Source organism: Tauraco erythrolophus, chromosome 9 (assembly GCF_009769465.1).
Source record: "Tauraco erythrolophus isolate bTauEry1 chromosome 9, bTauEry1.pri, whole genome shotgun sequence".
Lineage (NCBI taxonomy): Eukaryota > Metazoa > Chordata > Aves > Musophagiformes > Musophagidae > Tauraco > Tauraco erythrolophus.
In genome coordinates, this window is record NC_141473.1 from 12,000,584 (window position 1) to 12,022,914 (window position 22,331).

The 22,331-nt window shown below is 38.8% G+C and overlaps 1 protein-coding gene across 2 annotated transcripts in view; it reads right to left on the reverse strand.

Moving 5' to 3' along the window:
- Positions 1 to 304: 304 nt before the first annotated feature.
- ADD3 (adducin 3) overlaps positions 305 to 22,331 on the reverse strand; it is a 66,076-nt gene continuing 44,049 nt past the window's right edge. The window contains exons 1-14 of one of the 2 annotated variants that reach the window (XM_086617033.1): positions 22,218 to 22,241; positions 15,616 to 15,754; positions 13,790 to 13,941; positions 13,586 to 13,666; positions 12,361 to 12,510; positions 11,299 to 11,442; positions 11,112 to 11,210; positions 9,882 to 10,064; positions 8,325 to 8,582; positions 7,151 to 7,270; positions 5,755 to 5,844; positions 4,421 to 4,544; positions 3,394 to 3,489; positions 305 to 2,657 (exon numbers count right to left, since the gene is read on the reverse strand). In XM_086617033.1, the coding sequence (XP_086473159.1) occupies positions 2,359 to 2,657; positions 3,394 to 3,489; positions 4,421 to 4,544; positions 5,755 to 5,844; positions 7,151 to 7,270; positions 8,325 to 8,582; positions 9,882 to 10,064; positions 11,112 to 11,210; positions 11,299 to 11,442; positions 12,361 to 12,510; positions 13,586 to 13,666; positions 13,790 to 13,941; positions 15,616 to 15,715 (1,896 nt within the window). In that variant the 5' untranslated portion in view covers positions 15,716 to 15,754; positions 22,218 to 22,241 and the 3' untranslated portion in view covers positions 305 to 2,358. Of the gene's footprint in view, positions 2,658 to 3,393; positions 3,490 to 4,420; positions 4,545 to 5,754; positions 5,845 to 7,150; positions 7,271 to 8,324; positions 8,583 to 9,881; positions 10,065 to 11,111; positions 11,211 to 11,298; positions 11,443 to 12,360; positions 12,511 to 13,585; positions 13,667 to 13,789; positions 13,942 to 15,615; positions 15,755 to 22,217; positions 22,242 to 22,331 lie in introns of those variants that run through there. The other variant, XM_086617032.1, reaches the window with a different exon arrangement.

Genomic DNA, 22,331 nt, shown 5'->3' on the forward strand with positions numbered 1-22,331 from the left:
GGAACCCCTGCAGCACAAACTCGACCGGACTCAAACCTGACAAAGCTGCATGTTTTACCACAGGCCCGTCCCCTTTCATCTCCAGGATCTGTGACAGAGAAAACAACTGCTCTTCAACAAGATCAGACCATTCTCTTGCACAGCTTTCAGAATAAGCACAAGCAAGAAGCCATCTTCAGAATAAATTCTTGAGAAGTAACGTGCGTAATTGAAGCATCTTTTCTACAAGCAAGAGACGCAAGAGCGCTGTATAAACAAAAAGCTGCTATACAAAAGTCATCTATTTAAAATACTGTTTATTTGTGATTTAACATTAATTAGCATTACATCTATGAGCAATTTCAGATAACATTTATATATTTTCCACAGGACACAAGAGTTGGCTGGCTCATTCTTTATGCCAAAGCAAGTAAATAGAGGCATTAGCAAAAGGTGCAAATAGTTCACGGTTGCATTTTAAAAAATATTTATGCACATTGCATTCATTTAGATATATTTTTAAAAAAGTTATGAAAAGCGTAGTTCACAGGTTACTGTTTCTACATATGTTGTAATACAACACAAATAATGTAGAACATAAAAACCAAAGTAAGCAACTGAAAGTTTCCACTATGATTAAAACCACTGATTCCAGTATTTAGTGATAGCTAGAAAATTGTTTCCAGGATCCATTCCAACATTGCATTATCACACTTACACGGTCAAAGCTAACCAGCCCCCAAACATGCTATAATCAACATTTTTGCATGCCAAACCACTCTCCAGCCATATTTAACAATTATATATTGTATAATATTTCAACCGGCAATTTGGGAATCACATGGATCTTTAAAATGTACTTCCTACTGCGATGACTGATTTACAGACAATTTGACACAGCGAAGAAAACCCTATGTTAATTTCTATGTTTAGTTTGTATTTACAATACAGTAAAAGTACTAAAATGACAATACCAGTAAAAATGAGTAAGCGGCAGTAACCACCCTTACCCATGGCACTAGGCTCTGATTTGCTCTGGGTTCATCCAAAGGACAACACAGATTCACGAGACCCTTTTACAACTCAAATGAAAGTGAAGAAAAACCCAAAGTGTTGCACTCTGTATGAATCCATACAAATTATTTAAAACATCTAATATGGAAATGCCACTTTGCTGATTTAATAAAAATATTCCACAATCCATATCATATATTTAAAAAAAATAATCACCGAACTTTTACTTTCTTTGTCTCCTCCTATTTTCTTACTATTTCACTTTCCCTTTTAACAGTTTTGTTTCCTTCATTTGGTTATGTTAAGAGATTATTTTTCTTCATTCGTTAGCAATACCATGAGAGAGAGAAAAAAAAACAACCCACAAGTAATTTTTAAACATGAATCCAGTTCAATTTTATATGCTTTTACTCTTTGATTTCTAAGTCCCTGGATTCCTGAATTATATTTAAGTATACTCTAAACCAAGCATTCTTAAATACACTCTACTAATAAATGCTCGGTTCACATGCTTATAATACCTTTATACTGAATGGTATACAAACATTTGAACATATAAAATCTTCTTTTTGTTTTGCCAGTTAAACTAAATTATCAATGTTAAGTGTATAAAATCCCCCTTCTTGAAAAATAAGGGTTCTCCCCTCCCCCAACTGATAGAATAAAAAAGAAGTCTTCAAAAATTATATTTCACTAAAATGAAATATTTGGCAAAAAAGTTATTGAAGAATGGAATTCTTTAGACATTTCGTATAATTCCAAATAAACTTTCTCTTACACAGTTTTTCCCCTAATATTATGTGCCAGTGTATAATATTTCTATATGATCTAATCTTAAAAAAGATTTAAAGGTGTGCTGTTAATATGCACCCACTCAAACAGGGGTACAGAAAAATAAAATATGTGGTCAAAATCACAATACAAAAATGTATGATCTGGTTACCAAATGAGACAGCAGTTTTAAAAACTTGTATGATCACTCTAATAAAGACTTTAACTGTACTGAAAAATTTAAGGTCTGCAAAATACTCCAAGCAGAACTTGCTGCTGCATACTGTGATGGTATTCGACCTTGCTATGACGGTAACTGAGCACCTGCCAGTGTAGTTCTACATGAAACTAACGAACGTTTCCAACCCTCATAGCAATTTTGGACACAGTCAAGTGAGAGATGAATTAATTTTCAATTAACGTGAAAGTTTTTTTTGTTGTTTGTTTGGTTGGTTGGTTTTTTAAAGCAAAATCTCTTCCAGTTCCTTTTTGTTTAGGTTAAAAGTCCAGTTACTGCACACCCCTACCACTACGCTGCTAATGGTCAACTTAAATGTTTAAAATGTGCAATGTCTCCTCACAACAGAACTGCACTTATGCTTCTACTTTCTCCTTCTTTTTACTCTTCTTCAGGAAAGATGGGGTGCGGAATTTCTTCTTCTTCTTTGATGGTGATTTGGAAGGTGACCCTTCAGGGGACAGGGTCTCTTCTATCTTTTCAGAGCTTTTAATCGTAATCTCTACGCTCTCCACAGTACTAGTGGTTAACTGACTGACCCTCTTGGTGAGATCTTCTTCCACATCATGTGCGTCTTCCTTGCCGTTCACCACCACAACCGGCAACTCCACAGATATCAGGTTTGCATTCTGGGTATAGAGATCTTCGTGATTTTCTGAAAGAACAGACAATTTTGCCATTATTTATGCACGATATCATGCAAAAACCCAGTATCAAAACAAAGTCTGTGAGTCTGGACCGTGGATCCAAAGAATGAAACCCCAAGCACTTAGAGGTGGGTTTTTTTTCCCTTTATCTACTTCTTACTTGTTGTAACCAGACAATACTGTGAAAATGTCACTAAAGGAAAATGGGCTGAGGTATCCATACAGCTCAAGCTGTGTTCAGTATATACGAATACAATCTACACAGCATATATGTATGCAGTCTTAAGCACACTTAGAATTACGCTTTACTGCAAGAGACACTGTTTATTGTCTACTTATTATTATTTATTATTTATTTATTAGTGTTTATTTATGAAACCGTGTCCATTTCATACAGAAGTCTCTGGAGAACTAGCCTTTCAAAATGCCTTCTTAGACTTTGCTGGAAAAGTCTTAGGCAAAAGCCCTAATCTTAACACTTTCAGTAAAATAAAGATATAATATTTATTTTCTCCACTTTACTAATACCTAAGTTTCTGTATGCCCTACATTATTTTCTGTTTGTGAGAATTATGTATTAGAAAAAATTGGGAAAAACTTTTCTGGACAGAATCACACCCAGACTTGGTACAAAAGGGCTCTTTTTGGCTCAGTCGACTTCACGCAAGTGTAAGAACGCAGCAGCAGGGTGGAGGACTCGCGTTATCAGAGCCATTGGCGCTGTACAGAAATTGCATGGAATACCTTCTAACTTTCCTGGGACATTTTGCGGGGATTGAGTTTGTGACTGAATTTGTGACACAGATGAACCGTCATCTGAGAATAATTCCTGTTCAGCATCTGCAGGACAAGATTTGAATTAGTAGCCATGCAAAGGTAAAAACCAAGCGAGAACGTCGGCGCTAGTGTTACAAGATTTACAGCTCTGCTAGCATCGCGTTGCTCATGCTGACAACACCAAGAAGTTACAATACACAGTTCAAACTCTACAGAATTATGCATTTACACATTTTATCTGCTAACAATCATTATGTATTAGTTACAGAAAGCATGAAAAAGGGCGGCACGGTTGCATTCCAAGTAGCATATCCCATGGTTTTATCTAGCCATAAGTCACACAGTTTGCTGTTACAGTAAGCTATTATGCTATGCCCTGAAAGCAATACTAGAAAAATAGTTTTATTACACAATATTAGTGAAGATGAATGCATAGTAAATGTTATTGTTAAAAAAAAAAATTAAAAAAAAATATATATAAACTCTGAATTAGTAATTCCCTATGGAGTAGTAGCATTGGAAGAAGATGTAAAAAGTGAAAGTAGATGAGTCTTGCACATTGGGAGAATAAAAGAAAAATTACAGAAGCCAAGACCAAACTTCTCAGTAAACTTTTGCTCAGCTGGTCACAGACCTGAGCAACTTGACCTAACTTTGAGGAGTAGGTTGGACTAAGGCAACCTTCACGGGCTCTTCCAACCTAAGTTATTCTATGATTCTGACAAAAAAGCCATTATGTTAAAGTGTGTTTACATTTCTGTGTAAACATTTAATTGCTTTAATTTTAGCACTAGCCAAAGTGAAAAAAAACACAAACACCCCCCTCCTCCCCCCTAAAATTCCACCATCTCAAGGAATTGTAAGTTCTAAAGTAGTTGCCAACAGTATATGCTAATAAATAACATGAATGCATTTTTTACAGTAGATATTTTGAAACCGAAAATGAACTCACTATTAAAATGCAAACCCTAACATTCAAAAACACACCACTGACCTTCCAACCCTTGCTGCTTGCGCTCAATTGTCTTCTTGTACTCTTCCAGTTCCTTTTCTGTGAGATGGCTGAAGGGGTTGGGTGGTGCCGGTGGTGCGTGCTCATCATCTTCAAATTGCATTGGCTGGAAAAGAGAAAACCACAAAATTTAACACTTAAAAAGAGAGAAATAAGCAAGCAAGCTGTACATGGTTAATGTCTCTTTTTTTGTTCAAAGTTTGGTGACACCAGATTGACAAGGAATACAGAAGAAAAACACAGATGCATCCTTACAAAAATTACCCCATTTAATAGGCATTCACATAGTAACAAATACTGACTACTGAGCTGTAAATCACCATCCTTTTGCAGCAGCACAATCATTATTTGAGTTTTTTTTTTTTTGTATTAAGGGAGATAGCTTCAGAATAGAAACTTGCCTCAACAGCTTACACTTCAGGGACTAACATAATCTTCGGAGAAGTGAAAGTCCTTTAACAACAAGGATTCAAAAATAAGGTTTCCCATATTTTCTGCAAATGCCCCAAGTTCTAAGAACATTTTTGTAGGAAAGCGACTGTGCTCTAAACAGTTTAGGAATCTAACTGGAAAAGCTCTTCTGAGATGAATCTTACAATGACAAAATTAAAATTATTCTCATGTTGAAAGAAAACTCATTTGGAAAATATTCTTTTTTGCCTGAAATAAATATGCAAACTAGGGTTATCTCAAAAGAATATCTGAAACCAAAATGAAGAAATAGATGTACTAACCCATGGCTGGTTGGAAACTCTCAGAACTATAGAATTCCAATTACAATTTATCACAGTTTGTTAGGTAACCTTATTAGGGATATCTGTACTTCTGTACTGTTTGGAAGTAAGTATATTCTATTCAAGAAAAGATTAGTGTGGACAGGTAACAAACTGGAAACCCTCCCTCCCTCTCTCCCAATAGTTTCTAATGAAAGCTGCCTTCTACATAGTCCCATCCTACCTTTTAAACTCAGTTATTTCTGAGCCTCAATCATTTCCTTTAGCAGCAGTTCCACAGACTAATGAAAAGATTATTTTTGGCACCATGCATTGCAAAGTTCATCACTCTTTAGCTTAAATGGTTTTAGATAGGGGTCCTACTTCATTAAAATTAATGGTGGGCAAACTTACCATGCCTATCTCCATTCAAAACTAACATTCTAAACCTCTGAAATGAAATGTGAATAAAATGTATCACACATCCAAAATTTGCATATATAAGCAAAGCATTTAGAAAGAAAATGGCACAAACTGATGTTTGAAAGACAGGCAGCCAAACAATCCAAATATTTGTAAATCAATCAATTATGTCCTACTCACTGGACTTGGCTTTTTATCCACAACAATCCCAGCAAGCAGCTGAGACTGTGGTCCCGCTGTCTTTAGGTCATACCGGTTTTGCTCCCTTATCTACATAGAGAAAATACACCAGGTTAGAAACAGATATTTCTCTTTAACAAATCCTATGCCCATCAGCTCTGCAAAGCCAGTAACACAGGCTGCAGGGAATGGCAGCAGGGAATGGCTGGAGGATCAAGCTATATGCTGCTGCACCTAAAAATTAAGAACTCTCCTTCCGCCTCTGAAAGCGCTGCATATCTTGTGTAGCCCTTCGAGTACCCCTGGGATTCGAGTACTCCCAGCTTCTGCTCTTCATGCAAGCCAGTATTCAGAAATGAGCTCCAACGTCTCTGAATGTGTCCTCTCCATCCCATAAATGACCCCTATTAAGCTGCTGGAGAGAGCTCTGCAGTCACAAAGGTTGGTAAAGTTTTTCTTCTGTGAATAGTTCACTGTTTTCCCCAAACCAACAGCCCTAGCTTCACATTTTCAGTGCTTAAGAGACTGACAGATCAGATATAAACACAAATACAGATCATATAAAAAAAATTATACTGTAGAAAAATAGGAATAAACTATCTAATGAGACAGTGACATGCATGACTTTAAAAACCAATGTCTAGGGCTTGAATGATTAATCTCTAGATGATTAGAGGGTGCCGTTCCATTCTGAGGAAGGGAGTTGCTCCTTCTAACTCCAGTTCAGTCCCCATGGATACTGATATGGTACTTTCCAAGAAAGAAAGAAAAAAAATGTCATCAAATGGAAAGCATCCTGAATATCTGCTAATGCAGTTTTGCCTAGGGTGGAGTACTTGCTCAGCCTGACAGTCAGCGTCTTACGTGCTGGAAGGGAAAGGCAGCGAGATACTTGTGTTTACAGAGAGGTCGAACAATAATCTCTCATTTTCTTTTTTTACTGCCATTAGGAAGCGGCCTGGACCGTACAAACTTCAGTTTAAAAAATGCTAAGCAAATGAATACAGAACAGAGTGGGATTACAGTCTGAGATTGAATCATGCTGTAGATGACACACAAATTCGGTTCATGTTGACACCTAATTATCCACTAAATATAATGCTAAATAACAGGGATTACCATTTCCAGTCTATCATTTCCAGAGGTAATACTCATCCTTCATCAAACTATTGCATTCAAAATTTATATATATATTTCATATGTATCTACAGACTTCATAGGTATCATACATTTAAATACATGCTGTTTAGCACCAAAAATTACATATGATGTAAGAAACTTCTTAGTAAAATCAGAACATTTGAAAATGTTATTCTACTGCTGTGTTGAATCATTACTTGAACATATAATTTTATTTGGAAATGTTACGATTTTCATTTCATTACACTTCTTTTACCTTATTTCTCTTTTCCAACACTTCACTTGGGTTTGTGTTTAGAGGAACAAATTGGTTTGGATCTTCAATTTTGATTGGTGTTCCTCCACTAGTCTTGGAGGAGTCATCAGCTTTCATCCACTTCAAGAAAAAAAAAAAAAAAGCAAGCTAGAAAATCCAGCATGATGGAGAGAAACAATTCTTAGTGTTGTCTTACTGTTAAAGTAGAGATATAAAGAAAGGGCTTTCTGACTTTATTCTCAATGCTGCGTGACACCCACAAAATAATCCCAACTCCTTACAGGTTTGTGTGTTTGCCCAAGAGGATTTAAGTTGCCTTGAACATGTATCATCAAGATTACTTTCTGTAAACACTGAACTACACTCCTGAAAAATGCAGTACTGCGTACTAATGACACCATATTTAGAAATTATCACGCTTCCTAGTAACTGGCACATAGATCCACCAGCTCCAGAGCCCTTGTTCACGTAATTGACTTCCACCACTGCTAATCACACATTTTGACTGTAGTTTCTTCCTTTGTAAGCAGGGATTTAAATCAGTTGCTGAGGGTGTTTCTCCCGAACTTGAGAAACCTCGCTAGCCTGCCAGCAGGAGGAGCTGATGCTTTTATAGTTGTACTGTGCAACTGGGAGTAGCCTGAAAGCAATAAACACTCTTCGTAGACCCAGGAGAACCACCTCTCTCCAGGCTGGAAACACAGTGGAAGCATCTTGGTGAGCTGAAGGAAGAGGAAAAAACTCGATCATCATTAAGAGTAGCAGCGTGAACAGACTCTTCAAAGTCTGTTTTCACTAGGCTCATGAACAGGAAAGGGGCAATTAGAGATTAATCACAGCTTGTGTTTCCCTTGTGTAGAGAAGAGAGCAATACATGGGTGATCTAAAACTTTACTATGTTTGGTGGATAATTAATAGCACAAAAAGATATGGTAGAAAAACTGTTTTCTACTTCAGGAATCAGAAGAGCTAGTAACAAATGGGAAATAATCGTTAAATTTTATCATAAACTGTTATTCTTCCAAACAGTTAAACCCCTCTTCCCCAAACAGAGGTGGCCCTTAGTACTGATGTCATTAAGTCTCCTCCTGTCAAAAATTTCTTCATATAAACTGTGGGTAATTTACTTTCAAGTAGCACAAAAACCAAGCGACTGTCTAAAATATCTTCCTACCGTGATCTTAGTCCTGGGACTGGTTTCCCCATTCCAGGACTCCTCAGGCACGTTAACTTTCAAGTATGTGTTCGGAGAGTTCAGCCATCTTGTCTTTTCTCTCTGTTGCCTCTGCGCCAGGAATTTCAGGGGGGAAAGTGGTACTGTATCATCTTCAAAGGAAAAGGCAGTCACAGTGGCTGGGATCTCGACGTCACTCTTATGTCTGGGTTTTTCTCTGACCAATGGTTGCCTATAGGCATAGCCAGTTCTGTATCCCTATGGAAGAGGAAAAAAAAAAAAATTCAAAATAAAAAAATTAAATAAATTCAGAAAAAGGTATCCGCAGAAGTCATGGAAGTTTTATGCTGCCCTACATGCATTAAACAGGTCTACTGGGCTATTCATAGAAGGGGCTCGTGATGTCATCCCTCAATCATTCACACTACTAACATTCGAGAGACCCATTTAAAATAGAGTACCGTAGCAGCTGGACAGGACTCCACTCACACTTCACCTCCCTCCCACCTTTGTGGACGTTGAAGGCCGCTCTGGTTTTGATTGGGACAGAGTTTTTCTTTTTGGCAGCTAGAAGAGCTCTGTGTTTTGGATTTGTGCTGGAACCAGTGTTGATAACACAGAGGTGCTTTCCTTATTGCTGAGCAGTGCTTACACAGAGTCCAGGCCTTTTCTGCTCCTCACTTCACCCCACCAGCGAGCAGGCTGGAATTGCACAAGAAGCTGTGAGGTGACACAGCTGGGACAGTTGATCCCAACTGATGGAAGGGATATTCCGCATCATATGACGTCATGCTCAGCATATGAAGCAGGAGGAAGAAGAAAGAAGGGGATGATGTTCTGAGCGATGGCATTTTTCTTCCCAAGTGAGTGTTACACGTCATGGATCCCTGCTTTCCTGAAGATGACTTAACACCTGACTGCCAATGGGAAGCAGTGACTGAATTCCTTATTTTGCTTCCCTTGTGTGTGCTGCTTTTGCTTTATCTATTAAACTGTCTTTATCTCAGCTCATGAGTTTTCTCACTTTTACCCTTCTGAGTCTCTCCCCCATCTCACTGAGGGCGAGTGGGCTCAGTTGTCGGCTGGGGTTAAACCATGACAATGACACTCCCCCATTCCTCGCCCTATTTATATTAAAAGCTATTCCAGAATTTATAGTGCAGTGAAACGGGCATTTCAAATACATAATAAATTATCATCTTATTCTTATTTCCTGACAGCATAGAGAGAAACTGCTATATCTATTTACTACATGGCACTTAAAATATATTTTACTACTAAGCTACTACAAAGATCAAACATGTTTGTGAGATGGGCTGGACAAAATTTAAGCTCAAAACATTATAAATTCTTATCAAGACAGAATACTACTCTCAGATACAGTGACATCATAAAAACTAAACCAAGGAGAAGAGATTCCATATACAATAAAAGTTACTCCATCTTTATTTTCAAACTCACAAAGAAACCAGAAGAAATCGTTTGCTTTACAGAAGCTAATCCTACACGTAAAAGATTACAGAAACTCGATGGACAATGCCACCAACGTGCTCTCACCAGGTTGTCCAGCATCCGCATGAGCGCTTCAAATTCTTGCTCCCCAACTTTCCATTTTTGTTGCGAAGCCATATTAACTCCACCTCCTCCAGTTGCTGCCACACCGTGTGTGGAAGGCTTGAACTTCTGCAGGTCCAGTAGTAGGAGATTGTCTATCCCACCTGCTCCAGCTAATGCATGAACCTAGAGACATCAACGAGTGTATTTCGTTTGTGGAAAAGCTTTTGGATTCTCTGCTTTTCTGAATTCACAGGAGAAACATACTTAAACACATGCTGCAGTTATTTCTCAGGCTAGTTTTCTGCTGTGCAAAAATATATTAAAATATATAGCAAGTGATTCTTATAGAAAGGATAATAATATCTCCTAATAATTGCATTTTAAAAGAAGCAGCCAAACACTAGCTTTCAGAGTACTTTAAAAAGGTCCTTCTGCATCACAAGACTAAAAATTTTTCATTTTTATATCCGTTTCAAAACGAATGAGTGATTGAACTCAAAATGAATGACAGGGCAAGGGAGGAAAGGCAAGGAGTGGGTGACTGCCATTTGCACCCCCAAACACCTACTTGGGAGGACAGGATCACAGGAGAAGTAAGAGCAAAATGATGAAGTTTCTGGGGACGGGCTTAAGATTTATGGAAGGTGAGGACACTTTCAGTGGTCCCTCTCCACAGGTTATAGATATTATCTAGATACCAAACTAGGTATTTAAAGTTAGACAAAACAGAAACAACCAATTTTGGGACTCAAGTTATTTTTAAACACGCTAGTGTCTACCATTGCTCCAAAGACCTTTTGTTTATTTGGTTTTACAAATCTTTGTGATCATAGGGAGAAGTTTCTTTTCTTGTCACAACATTCAACTTTGATAAAGGAGCTAGATGTCGAGAGAGCTTAAGTCGCACTTCCACATGCAGCGAGTACCACTGAATCTAATATCCAACAGATTCTCTGCATGAAGCTCACTCTCCACAGCATGGAACAAAACCTGTACCCTTCAGAGTGTAACAACACTGATATTCATTTTAGGAAGAGTGATACAGTATTTGTGCTGTCCCTTCTATGTTCTCCTGATTATTCCAATATCTCTGACTATGACCTGGCATATGATTACCAGATTCCACAACCCCAAATATTTTGTAATATTAGAGATCTTCCCATTTGGGATGTAATTTATAACTCAGCTGCATAAGTGTTTGAAAGGAAATACAGATAACTTGTCTCTCACCTGTGTTTCGCAGGCCAGTTGCACATTGAAAATATAGTGGAATGCTTCTTCCAGTGTCTCTCCTAGTGCTACCACACCATGGTTTCTCAAGACTAACACCTAGTAAATGAAGACACTAATGTTTAATGGTAGAAACTGGCGCAGTACATGAAAATTGTTTATGAAGAGCCTGAATGAGGTTGAATACCTTGCAACTGGGTCCAAGAACTTTCTGAAGCTGAATTCTCTCTTCCTGCTCATCAAGAGATCCCTGGTAGTTGTAATAAGCAACATCTCCCAGAATCAAAGCCTCTTGTGATATGGGAAGGATGCCACACTTCATAGATGAAACCTGTTTCAAGAAAGTGAAGTACTGATAATTGGGAAAAAAAGGAAACTCTTAAAACCCGCATCTCAACTGCCCAAGCCTTGGCAGGATGTACTTTGTATCTTTGCTAGAACAGAGACAAACTCTCCATAGTGAAAGCTTAGAAACAATACCTTCCCCCCTCCTCCCCCAGTCTAATTTGCAATAGGGTGACAGAGTTGCTGCTACCCAACCTAGGGACAGATTCATTACAGGAAAAGACAAACTATCCCAACTAAGTTCATTTTTGTGAATTATATCCACGTTTAACTCTCAGCATAAGCTTACTTAATGTTTCTTCCTTCTTTCCAACATTTATAACTTCAAAAAGCTAGTACAAAAGAAATTATCCATTCCTTTTTTGTCTCTAGTCAAGGAATGCACATATATGCATTTATATATATAACAATATGAATTTATCTATTTATCTGAAATCAATTCTTTCAAGTCTCCTTACACTTTAATCGGCGTTGTACAGACCATTTTTAACTTATACGTTAACTGCGATTTTTTAGTAGTGAGGTAAATCCAAACTGAACATAACTACTAATTAAGCCACTTAAAAACAGAGTTGAATAATGCAAATGATGATGTATACAGCACATTATATGGTCTAAGATGCTATAAATGAAGCCTGTGTACACTATATATTTTACAGACTCCTCAACCTGAGTACCATCATATTTGAACATCACTTTATTCCTACCCATTTCACTGCAGTGGCCCAGTCCTCTTTGTCTGTATTGGTATTTAATAACCTCACACCTTTCCTTACCAGTGTAGAGTCAATGTTAAGAACAAAACTAAAACCGCCACAAGCAGTGATTCAGATTCAGAAATGTGCTCTAAGTTCATAAGGCAAATTTGTTTTCTTTTACACTTTATGCTAGAAGGAAGACTTACAGCTGCTGTTGCAGGAGTGTGTATGTGTATTACACATCTGACATCAGGGCGCATGGAGTAGATGGCCACGTGTGGACTGAATCCTGCATTGTCAATACTTAGAGTTGTACTTCCCTGGTCAACTACATCTCCTAGAATGTTTACTTTAACCTGGAAAAGTCAAACAAAGGAAAAATATTCAAAAAGTTTGTGACAACTGCCATTATCTACAAACTACCATCCCTTTCTTACTTGGTGCCAAATTTCCCCCTGCACATTTAGGGTTCGGAGTACGAAAAAGAGTAGGAAAGCAGCCATGAAGCTGTGTGTCAGTAAACCATCTTGCTGTCCAAGCCCTTGACACTTGTTGAAAGTTCAGCCATGGAAGAAGTAGAGATAAGACTGATACAACATACATTCTTCTTTGGTCTAGCTGAGCTTTCCTTGTTTCTGACTTTCAAAACTCAGTTTCGTTATCATTTCCTACATTTTAAATATGAAGAAAATTCAGTCTCTAAGAAATTTCCAAGAATAAAGTTAAATGCACAGGGAATTTTCAATTTCATGTGAATATTAAAATAATAATTCCGGGACCAACAAAAAACAACAGTGAGGTGGTATCAGGTCTTGTTCTCATGTTCGTATTTTGGTTCTGTGTTTGCTGGTGTAATGCTACCAATCTCAATTTGCTCCCCCTTTCAACTGGAGGTAGTTTCTTTACAGATACATACTGGCATGAAGAACAGACGGCAGGTTCTGCACCAAAAGATGCGTGATATAGCAGCTACCATTGCCGAAATGCCAATCTGTAACTTCACCCAGTTCCTTTGTTGGGCCTGCAGAAGATGATTCAACTTCATTTCCCTACTTATAAAGATAAGAGCTGATTCTACTAACACTACTCCTACAGAGTCATTTCATATGTATTACCATATTGTCAGGTTATAAAAGGTTGCTGTTACACTGAGGCTATTTGATGAGCTTCATCAGACAGGGAAACAAAACTTTTCTGCTCCACATTGAAGCTGAAGACAAAGCAACAGAAAGCAAAGCTAAACCCAAAAAGAATTGCTGAGAAAAAAGGATGTTAGTATCTAAATAGTTAACCAGCTTTTCATCTGGTGGGTAAACATTAAAAAACAAATAACAGCATGATTATAGTTTAGAAGTCCATTTTAACAGCCACAGAAGTATTTTAGAAAACAGGTTGGGCCTTGCTGGTTATTACAGCAGGTGAATCACGTACCAAATTAGAAGCTGAAGCTTCAGAAAAGGACAGACCTCTTGGAATGATTAGAATATGGTCATGTTCTTTGCTTACTCTTACCTGCAAAGGAGGAAGAAAACAGATTAGTGATCTATTTTTGAATTTATACTATTCAGCAGGAAAACTAATTTGAATGAATAGGTAAGATTCCAAATAAAAAATTTTATTCTGTAAAATACTTACTGTGATATAGGCGTTTGGCAAATGTGCCCACCCAAACAAGTCAGCCAATCTATATAAACTGGCTAACTTGCAACGAGTAAGTTTTTCTCCCTTAACAAACGAGGAGGTATCGATCCCAGGTAGATCATTGATGGGTGTAATCATTCCATGGCCTGAAAAACAGATAAAAAAAGATGATGGTCAGTCAGACAAATAAATAACTTCTGGCTATGTCATGATCTTCCAGAAGCAGCGTGTTTAAATTGTTAGCATAGCAGTACCAGCAATTATTAAACTGGAACTGCACTGCTGGGATTTCTAAGGTCTTTACTGAAACCTCTGTTACTTTAAGACAGTAGGAGCCACACCCCAAATTTACGTCTTCATCTCCCTTTCAAACACGAGAGAGGTGAAATAAAGGTTTCCTTTGAGGTACCACTTGAATTCAATCCTGACTCAAGATATTATATAGGACTAGAACTGTGCTCTAAGACATTTGCCACTAATGAAGTATTTTCACATGTTACTTTGAAAATTACAGGAGAACACATTCCTGCTGGACTTCTGACACCAGTATAACTAATTTGAAGAGATGTCTCAGTCTTAGCACTTTAATTTAGTCCTAATGAAGAAATTATGATTACTGCAAGAGTTCTCAAACCCTTAGACAGAAGAGATCACCTCTTAACAGAGAAATCACAAAGATCAATTTATCTCTTTGACTTGCGACTACACCAACATACCCTTCTCTCCTTCACAAATGTGTGATACCCCTTTGAGAGATACAGCCTCTGCTTACAGGGAAAGTCACAACCAGAAGAGGTAAAAATCGTTTTGGTTTTCAACAAAAAGAGTATGCACTTGAGATTAGTTGCCCTGTCCGAGTCCCTGTGCAAACGCAGCAGAGACAAGTCAGACCCACAGTCTCACTAACCAACCAGAGACTCGGAGATGAGATTATTTGAGCTCTCTGTTGTTCTCTTCCACTTATTTTATTAAATGAACTCTGAAGTGCCATTTTGGGACCAATTCTCAAAGATGCTGAATGCTGACAGCTGTCACGGTACTTCAGGCTTGTAAGCTCCCATATGATGTCCACCCACAGCATTTAAATAGACTTTAACGTTTCAGTGCTTCATGACTTGGAAGGAAGAACTTGGGTGTTAAATGAAAGATCACAGCCACATCTTTATAACTAGAGTGCATACTACAAGCTGTTTTTAACCGTGGGAGCTGTTTCTGCAATGATTCAGTTTGCCAGGCTATTCTCTCCCCTCTTTTTTTTTAATAACAATTTATATGCAAGAGCAGAAAAATAAACAATCTAAATGGCTAAGTATTTCACATTTCAGCTTATGCTCGAGTTAAACTGCTAATAGTAACAGTGTATAGCATTTTGTTCCCTACCTCAGTTACACTTTTATTAGCAAATTCTAGAATAACTGAGTGTGAGGACTCCAAACATTTTGGATATCATTATACAAATCAAAGAATTTGAGAGAAAGAAGTTTAAAAAGGAAAGTTAAGGCCACCATCTGTACTACTACACAGCTGAAGCAAGCTCTGACAGAACTTTTATTCAAAGAAAGAGGAGACCTCAGCATTGCTGAGCCCTAGTGATAATAAAAACCAGGTTGCTCAGAGAAGTTGTAGATGCCCCATCCCTGGAAGTGTTCAAGGCCAGGTTGGATGAGGCTTTGGGCAACCTGGTGTAGTGGAGGGTTTCCCTGCCCATGACAGGGGAGTTGGAACTAGATGATGGTTGAGCTCCCTTCCAACCCTAACCATTCTATGATTCTATAAAAAAAGAGAGAGAAAAAGTGCAATTATATGTAAAATTCACTTACTGAGTGAAGATGAGGAAAAACCTGCGAAAGAGCTTGCTGTAATGTATTCAGCAATCTGCTGTAACGCAAGCAGTCCAGTGGGGTTATTGCCCTTCTTCATCTGTTCCTGAATAAGGCATTCCAGATCTTCTCTAAAAGCCTGTAGAAACATTTGAGAATCATCAAGGAAATCTGGCTTTGATAGAAATAAGATTATTATAGGTGTGGCTGGTAGCTTTGCCTGTTATTAATGCTACATGAAACTTCCCCTTAGACCTTGTTTTTAGCTGCTTGTAACTTTCCTAAACTTTAACCATCTGACCTAAACTTTGTATGCTAAGTATTGGCAATCTGGGGGGCAGGAGGAAGCAGTTTGGTCACAGAGGGTTAACTACTTCCCAGAACAAGACAAGATAAAATGTATTTTTGTAAATGATAACAAAACCTCCATTTTTATCAATAATAAAGAGTTCTCCATATTTTGGAAGAGGTACTTGAAATTTGATCAGCATGTGTTGCTTTTAATTCTGTAATCCCTACGAAAATCCATCCAAATTTGATAAAGTTATAAACAACTGGAAAACTGGAGCACATCCATGCTCAAGTAGTATCACAGACATGCAAAAGCTAGAAGGAACGTCAGGATGTCATCTCCTCTCTATTTCTTTCCTTCTCCCGAAGGAAAAAAACCCTTCCCTCTTCTCCTGCATAAAATGTTCGCAACCCTAAGAAATAAACTCTTGCAGAACATAGCATGAAAACGGTTTTCACAGTATCAGATTTAATATACTACGCACCGTGGACAAAGCCTGTTCCTTCTGGATGATAGGCAGATTAACCACTATCCACACCAAATGCCTGCCCTAGGGCTCCTTCAGTCCTGACATTTCTAGACTAAGTAAATTCTGTTCCTTCGAACTTTCCTCATAGGTTGTATTTTCTAACTCGCTCATTATTTCTTGGCAGCATCTTCCAGCTTTTGTCTGAACCAGCAGTATGCAAAGCTGCACACAACATGAGCTGAGGTGTATTGCAAATGCTCTTGCTGGTTCATTCCAGAAAGACATTTGGTGTCTTTACCATGCAGCTGACTCCTATTATAACTCCAGGCTATTCCCTGCATGTAATTGCTCCTTTCAATTTGCCTTCGTTAGTGGAGTACTTGCTCTAAATTAAAAAAGAAAGTAATTCTGTATGGGAAATGTAATTTTGTCACTGAATTTTAATGCAGTTCTCCAAAACACCCACTTTGTTAGGTAAAATCCACCAATCTCATGACATAGTCTGTTCATCGACAGGTTTTGACTCTAAAAGAGTGCTACCAGACCCTCAAAAAACATCCTCAAGACTCTACTTGATATGGCCTCTCAAGTTGAACAGCTGAGCATCCATAACCACACTTTAATTTCCAAGTTTTCAGACACCCATGCTCTTCTTTAGAGTAATTTTGTCAGGATCGTGTGTACCTGAGACTCATCAGATTTCCACAAGTAAAGCCTTTAAAAATTCACGTGGACTGACTAGCCAGCGATCTGTTACACAGATCTCTTTCTGTAGACCAGACTACACACGCAGCATCCCCCAAACAGCTGAGCAACCTCTTGCTAGCCTGAAGATACACAGGCAGCCAGATTTTTCTCTTTAGTGGCTGCTGTAGGCAAGATCTATGCAGCAGGGGAAGGGAGTACATGGGGGAAAGGAAAGAATAAACAGGGAATCGAGTGAGGAAAGGAACCTAACTGGGACTGGGAGAAAAGAAGTAAAGGTATGGGAGGTGCATCTGCACTGGGAGCCCATAAGGGAAACTGATAGGAGGTAATTATGGGGAGGTAATTGCCAGAAAGACAAACAAGGATTTGTGGAAAACAGCAACTGGTTGGAGAAAACATCCTGACTTTCATCCTTCATCTATCAGCAGATGATTGTGAAACCCACTCCCTTCAAACTGATTCAGCTCTGAGGATGGCCATCATCATCATGATTCCATGTGTTCCAATGGCAATGTGGGTGCCACCCTTACTGACAAAAGAACGAGTACTGTCCCCAGCCTAGAATCCAAATGTGGCCACAAGCCTGGACTGCTGGGACATGCAGAGGATGATTCTTTGCCCCTCTTGCACATGGATAATAATAATCTTTAAGCATACCACAGTCGTCTTGTCCCCATGCCTCATTTGGCACACAGTGGCTAGCTCTCACTAGAAAGGAAATACAGTATTTTTAGTTCTTCTCATAGTTCAGCACATGGCCATGTGCCTTTTTTGCATGCTACTCATAGGCTGTTGAGATGACAATTATTATTTATCTGACAAGATTTTCTCTAGGCAGATAATTACTGTAAATCCAAATGCTTCACAAGCATTAACTTCCTAATCCCTGAAACATGCCTTTAAGGTGCAGCAGGGCTTGTCATCATTTCCACAGAAGGGCAGCGAGGAGGTCGAGGTCAGATGCTTCCACCAATTTGGGACATTCATTTTGAGAGGCCCAGAGCCCCATCTGCAGAGCACTAGGCAGTAAGGAGCTTCTTGCATACTTAAAGCACAACTCTCAGTGAAAATCCACGCACAGCACTGAGTGTTTAATGCGCTGCTGTACCTCAGGGTAACGAAGGGGATATGCAGAAAAATTACATCTGAAAAACCTGGAAATTTATCATTAAGCATCGCCCATGACAGCCCAGTTTAAATCCTTGAGGTTGGTTAGTACCTGGATCTGAGCATCTCTCACTACAACCCAAGTGGTTCTGAATGAAATTCAGATGCATATTATTTATACAATCCCCTATAGAAGGCATAAGGATTTTTCACATAACTAGAAGAAAGCATTTTGGTGGTCAAACAGCTCACGGTGCTTGGAAAAAGGAGCCAAGATCCAACCTTTATGTTCTACCAAGCTGCTTGAAAGTGCAAAAACCATAAAACAACAACAGAGGTACTTCCTTGGCCCTCTGCACATCATATCCCTCACATTACAGAAGGCTTTTTCTCCCCCTCTAAAAACGTCTCAAACACATAAAACAAACTTTCAAGTACGAGTCATCCCAGTACCAGCTCGCTTTTCTGCTAATGGTTCACCATGAGGCTATGGTTTTATAGCACTTTGTCCTTCTGTTACTGTGATCTATTAAGATTGTGGAGACAACGACTGGCCAATATATTTCATCAACAAGTTATACTAACACTTATTCTCAAATTCTGTCATTCCAAGATATTCTATTACTTCCTGAAAGAGGCCCCCTGTGAGAAGGCTCTGCCATTTCCCACTCTGCAAGGCTGAAATGCTCTTTCACTCTTGTTTACAATCCATATATAAGGAAACTGCACATTTGTAGTCTCTGAGGGACCATGTGGAAGACAGAACTCACGAAATTTATGGAAGTGTTTGCTTGGAAGGAGATGGTGAAAAACAGTTATCTGTATTGTATTAAATCACTCTTACTTCAATTCAACAAGGACTATAAAAAGGATCTGCAAAAACATTCACAATAAACTCTTATTAGTCATATTCAGACTTGTTTTTTTTTAAAACCTGTAAGAGTAATGTTGCTTCCATAGCAGAAAAAAGGTAGCATAATGTATTTTTGGCAATTTTTGACAGACAGATTTTTTTTGTTTGTTTATTTCTTACTGTACTTTTAAATCTTCTGCTTTCTGATCAAGCTATTTTCATTCTTCTGAACTTAGTTTTGCTCTCTGATAATAACAGTAGTATATAATACACTTGCTGAGGCTACTACAAATGAGGATTTAGTGTTATATCAACAATTTTGTTAAACTGAACAAGCAGCTTTCCTTAAAAACAATTTTAGAAGCAACAGAGGATAGGTAAGAGCCAGGACAAGCAGCATATAGGGAGGTTTGGGATGAGCAGTAAAACAGAGGTGAGGATATGGATGAAATGCATAAAATAAAGTACGCAATTTATCCACATCCGGTGCGCAACAATGTTTTCCAGCAGACTGCAGCCTTCTGTGTGTCACACACGACTCACGCACATTCCTCCATGCATATTTATGAATATTTCAATACCTTTCATTTGCTGCTACAGACCTTTAAAACTTGGATCCGTATGTCCTTAGGTAACCATCCCACATGTGCTAACACAATCTTCCTCCATTTCTGATAATTCCCGATGTGCTTATATGAAGGGCATCACCTTCTTCTGGACAACAATTTACCTTAAATATCAGCCATTAAATGAATAATATTTATTGGAGCTTTCACTGCACAGCACTGATTTCTGTAAAACCACTACTGTGCAGGGCTCTAATTTTGGGATTTGACCTACTCAGCGACAGGAATATGCTTCTGAAAACCTAACTGCAGCCTGGAGACCAAGCGGTTTGGTTTTGCTTTAATTCACGAGACTGTAATATTTATGTGGCATTACACTGCAACTGCCCACAAGAGATCAAGTAATAGTCATGCTTGAGAGAGAGATGTTTTCAAAAAGACAACAAACACTCTGGTCTGGCACAAAGCAGATATTTTTCAAGCAGAAAGTCACTAGTAATTTCACATTTAGTATTCGACAAGAAAATGCTGACAAAGGAAAAACTGTAATGCCAGATGAATGAAAAGTTATGTTACTTGGTTGTATGTTCAGCATTGCTCAATAAAGAGAAAGTTTCAGCTCTGGGATTTAAATAGCTCTTTGGGTACACGCAAGGTTTTTTTTTGTGTTGGTTTGTTTTTTGTTTTTGTTCTAAACCACTAAAACTTTAGACATAAGATGATAGAACAGGAACAGTCATGTTTTTACAGTGGGGTACCGAGGCCCAAAGCGAGAAGCAGAGCACCTTGTGGCTGCCCACACTGCCTGTCAACATGTCCCCCCATCAACACCGCTGCACCACCTCTGGGCTCAGCCAACCTGCCTCTGCCTGCACTGGTGCTACAGCAAGGCTGCCGCCTGGACAACCCACCCTGCCGTAGCTGAGAATTGTTTCCTGTTTGCACAAGCATCCTTCCATCTTCAGTGAGCTCACCTGCCCAGCCAAGCACCACTGTTCCCCCTTGTTTGTGCTGTAACAGCACTTCAGGCGTCCTCCTGAAAGTTTGCATAAAAAGCATCCTGAGATATGGAAACTGGTCCCTTGACAGCTATTGGGAAGAAGGTAAAGCAACACTTCAGACAAGATGCACAGCCAGGAGGATGCCGAGTAGAGCTTTTATTCACCTGGCAGCAGACAGCCACCTAAGTGAATAGCTTGACCTTGGTACGCGACACGCTGCGAAGTCCCCTTCCACTACTGCCATCTGAGGCTCTTCTCTTCAAAACTGCAGTGAGCTGAACTACACTAAGCTACGCCAGAGGAAAACCTATGCCATAAACCAAAGCATCCCCTGTACAGTCAAGCCTGTCAGCTGCTGACCTGACTGCCCTCAGCTGGCAGCGCCCAGCTGCTCTGCTTCCATCTCACCCACCTTCTGAATGCCACGCCATTGCCTTGCACTGAGATGTGAATTCCCCTGTGACTGACCAGTAAAAATCCACAGGGCAGCTCAGCCTGTTCCTAAAACTGTTTCTAGAACTCCAGTATCTAAACTTTCTAACTGTTTCTAAAACTCCAGCCAGCTCTTTTACAATCAGCTTAGACAGCCTTACACAGTACTGCAGCCTGTAGAAGAGATACAGCTTGTCTTGATAGAGTCATTCATTAGTTGCAGGACTAAGTCAAGGTCTTTCTAACATCATAAAATTACTTCTCCAGAAACATTCGCAATCATCTTCCAAATACACATCATAAACTCAAGCAGTTTAGATGCAAAACTCTTTCAACTTAGACCTGCAAGGACTCTGAAACTCAAGAATGACATTACACGCCTCGGTTCCGACTCATTTACTTCCATTTTCTTTCAGAAGGACAGTCTAAGTGTGAGCTGACAGTGTAAATTAAGGCTTTTAAGAATGAAAGCAACATTTGCATGTACCAGTTGACAACGTATTTTTCAGTCAACATAGGCAGAAAAACTAGAATAACCAACTTGCTAGAATAACCTATTTTACATGTATATACATCTATATATAGCAGAGAATAATAGTGTTGCTAGAAAATTTTAGTACTAATCTCTTCATCTTGGTAGGCAGCTCTCTGAGGATGTTAAGTATGTAGACTCATAAGTATTTTGACTTCATTTCTATGCTGTTTCTTGTTTGTTGACCATTGATTTCTCCATGTAGTCCTTATCCACTCAACAGAAGTAGAAATAAAATAATAAGAAAAAAAATTTCCCTCTAAATAGAGAAAACAATGGCGTATAGGTCATCTACAAATACTCCACACCATCTCAAACCTTTAAGAGAAAAAAGTGTGCTCACATCAGGACTACTTACAGCAAGGTCCAAACAGTTTGGTACGGCAGTCTACAGGAAAGTAGCTAGAAAAGATACGTGAGGCCCCTACACTGAATAACAGCACTACTGTTAGACCAAAAGCTGCAGAATAATGCAAGAAACCCCATCACCCATTTTCACTTTTGCCCATTTTTTGACTGAAGTTTATATAGCTTAAATCCATTTTTAAAAAGGGTCTAATTCAACTTATCTACATATAAACATGCCCACATGGAGTCTCGAAGCCAAATCGCCACCACTGAAGAAAAGTTTCAAAACTTAACTGGTATTTCGCTCTCAAGAGTGAAGAGACGTTAATTTTAGCTCCTGTGCTGTAAACGCAGCTGCCTGCCGAGAGGAAGACCTTCACCGAAAGGGCCGATACGGCTCTGTCACAG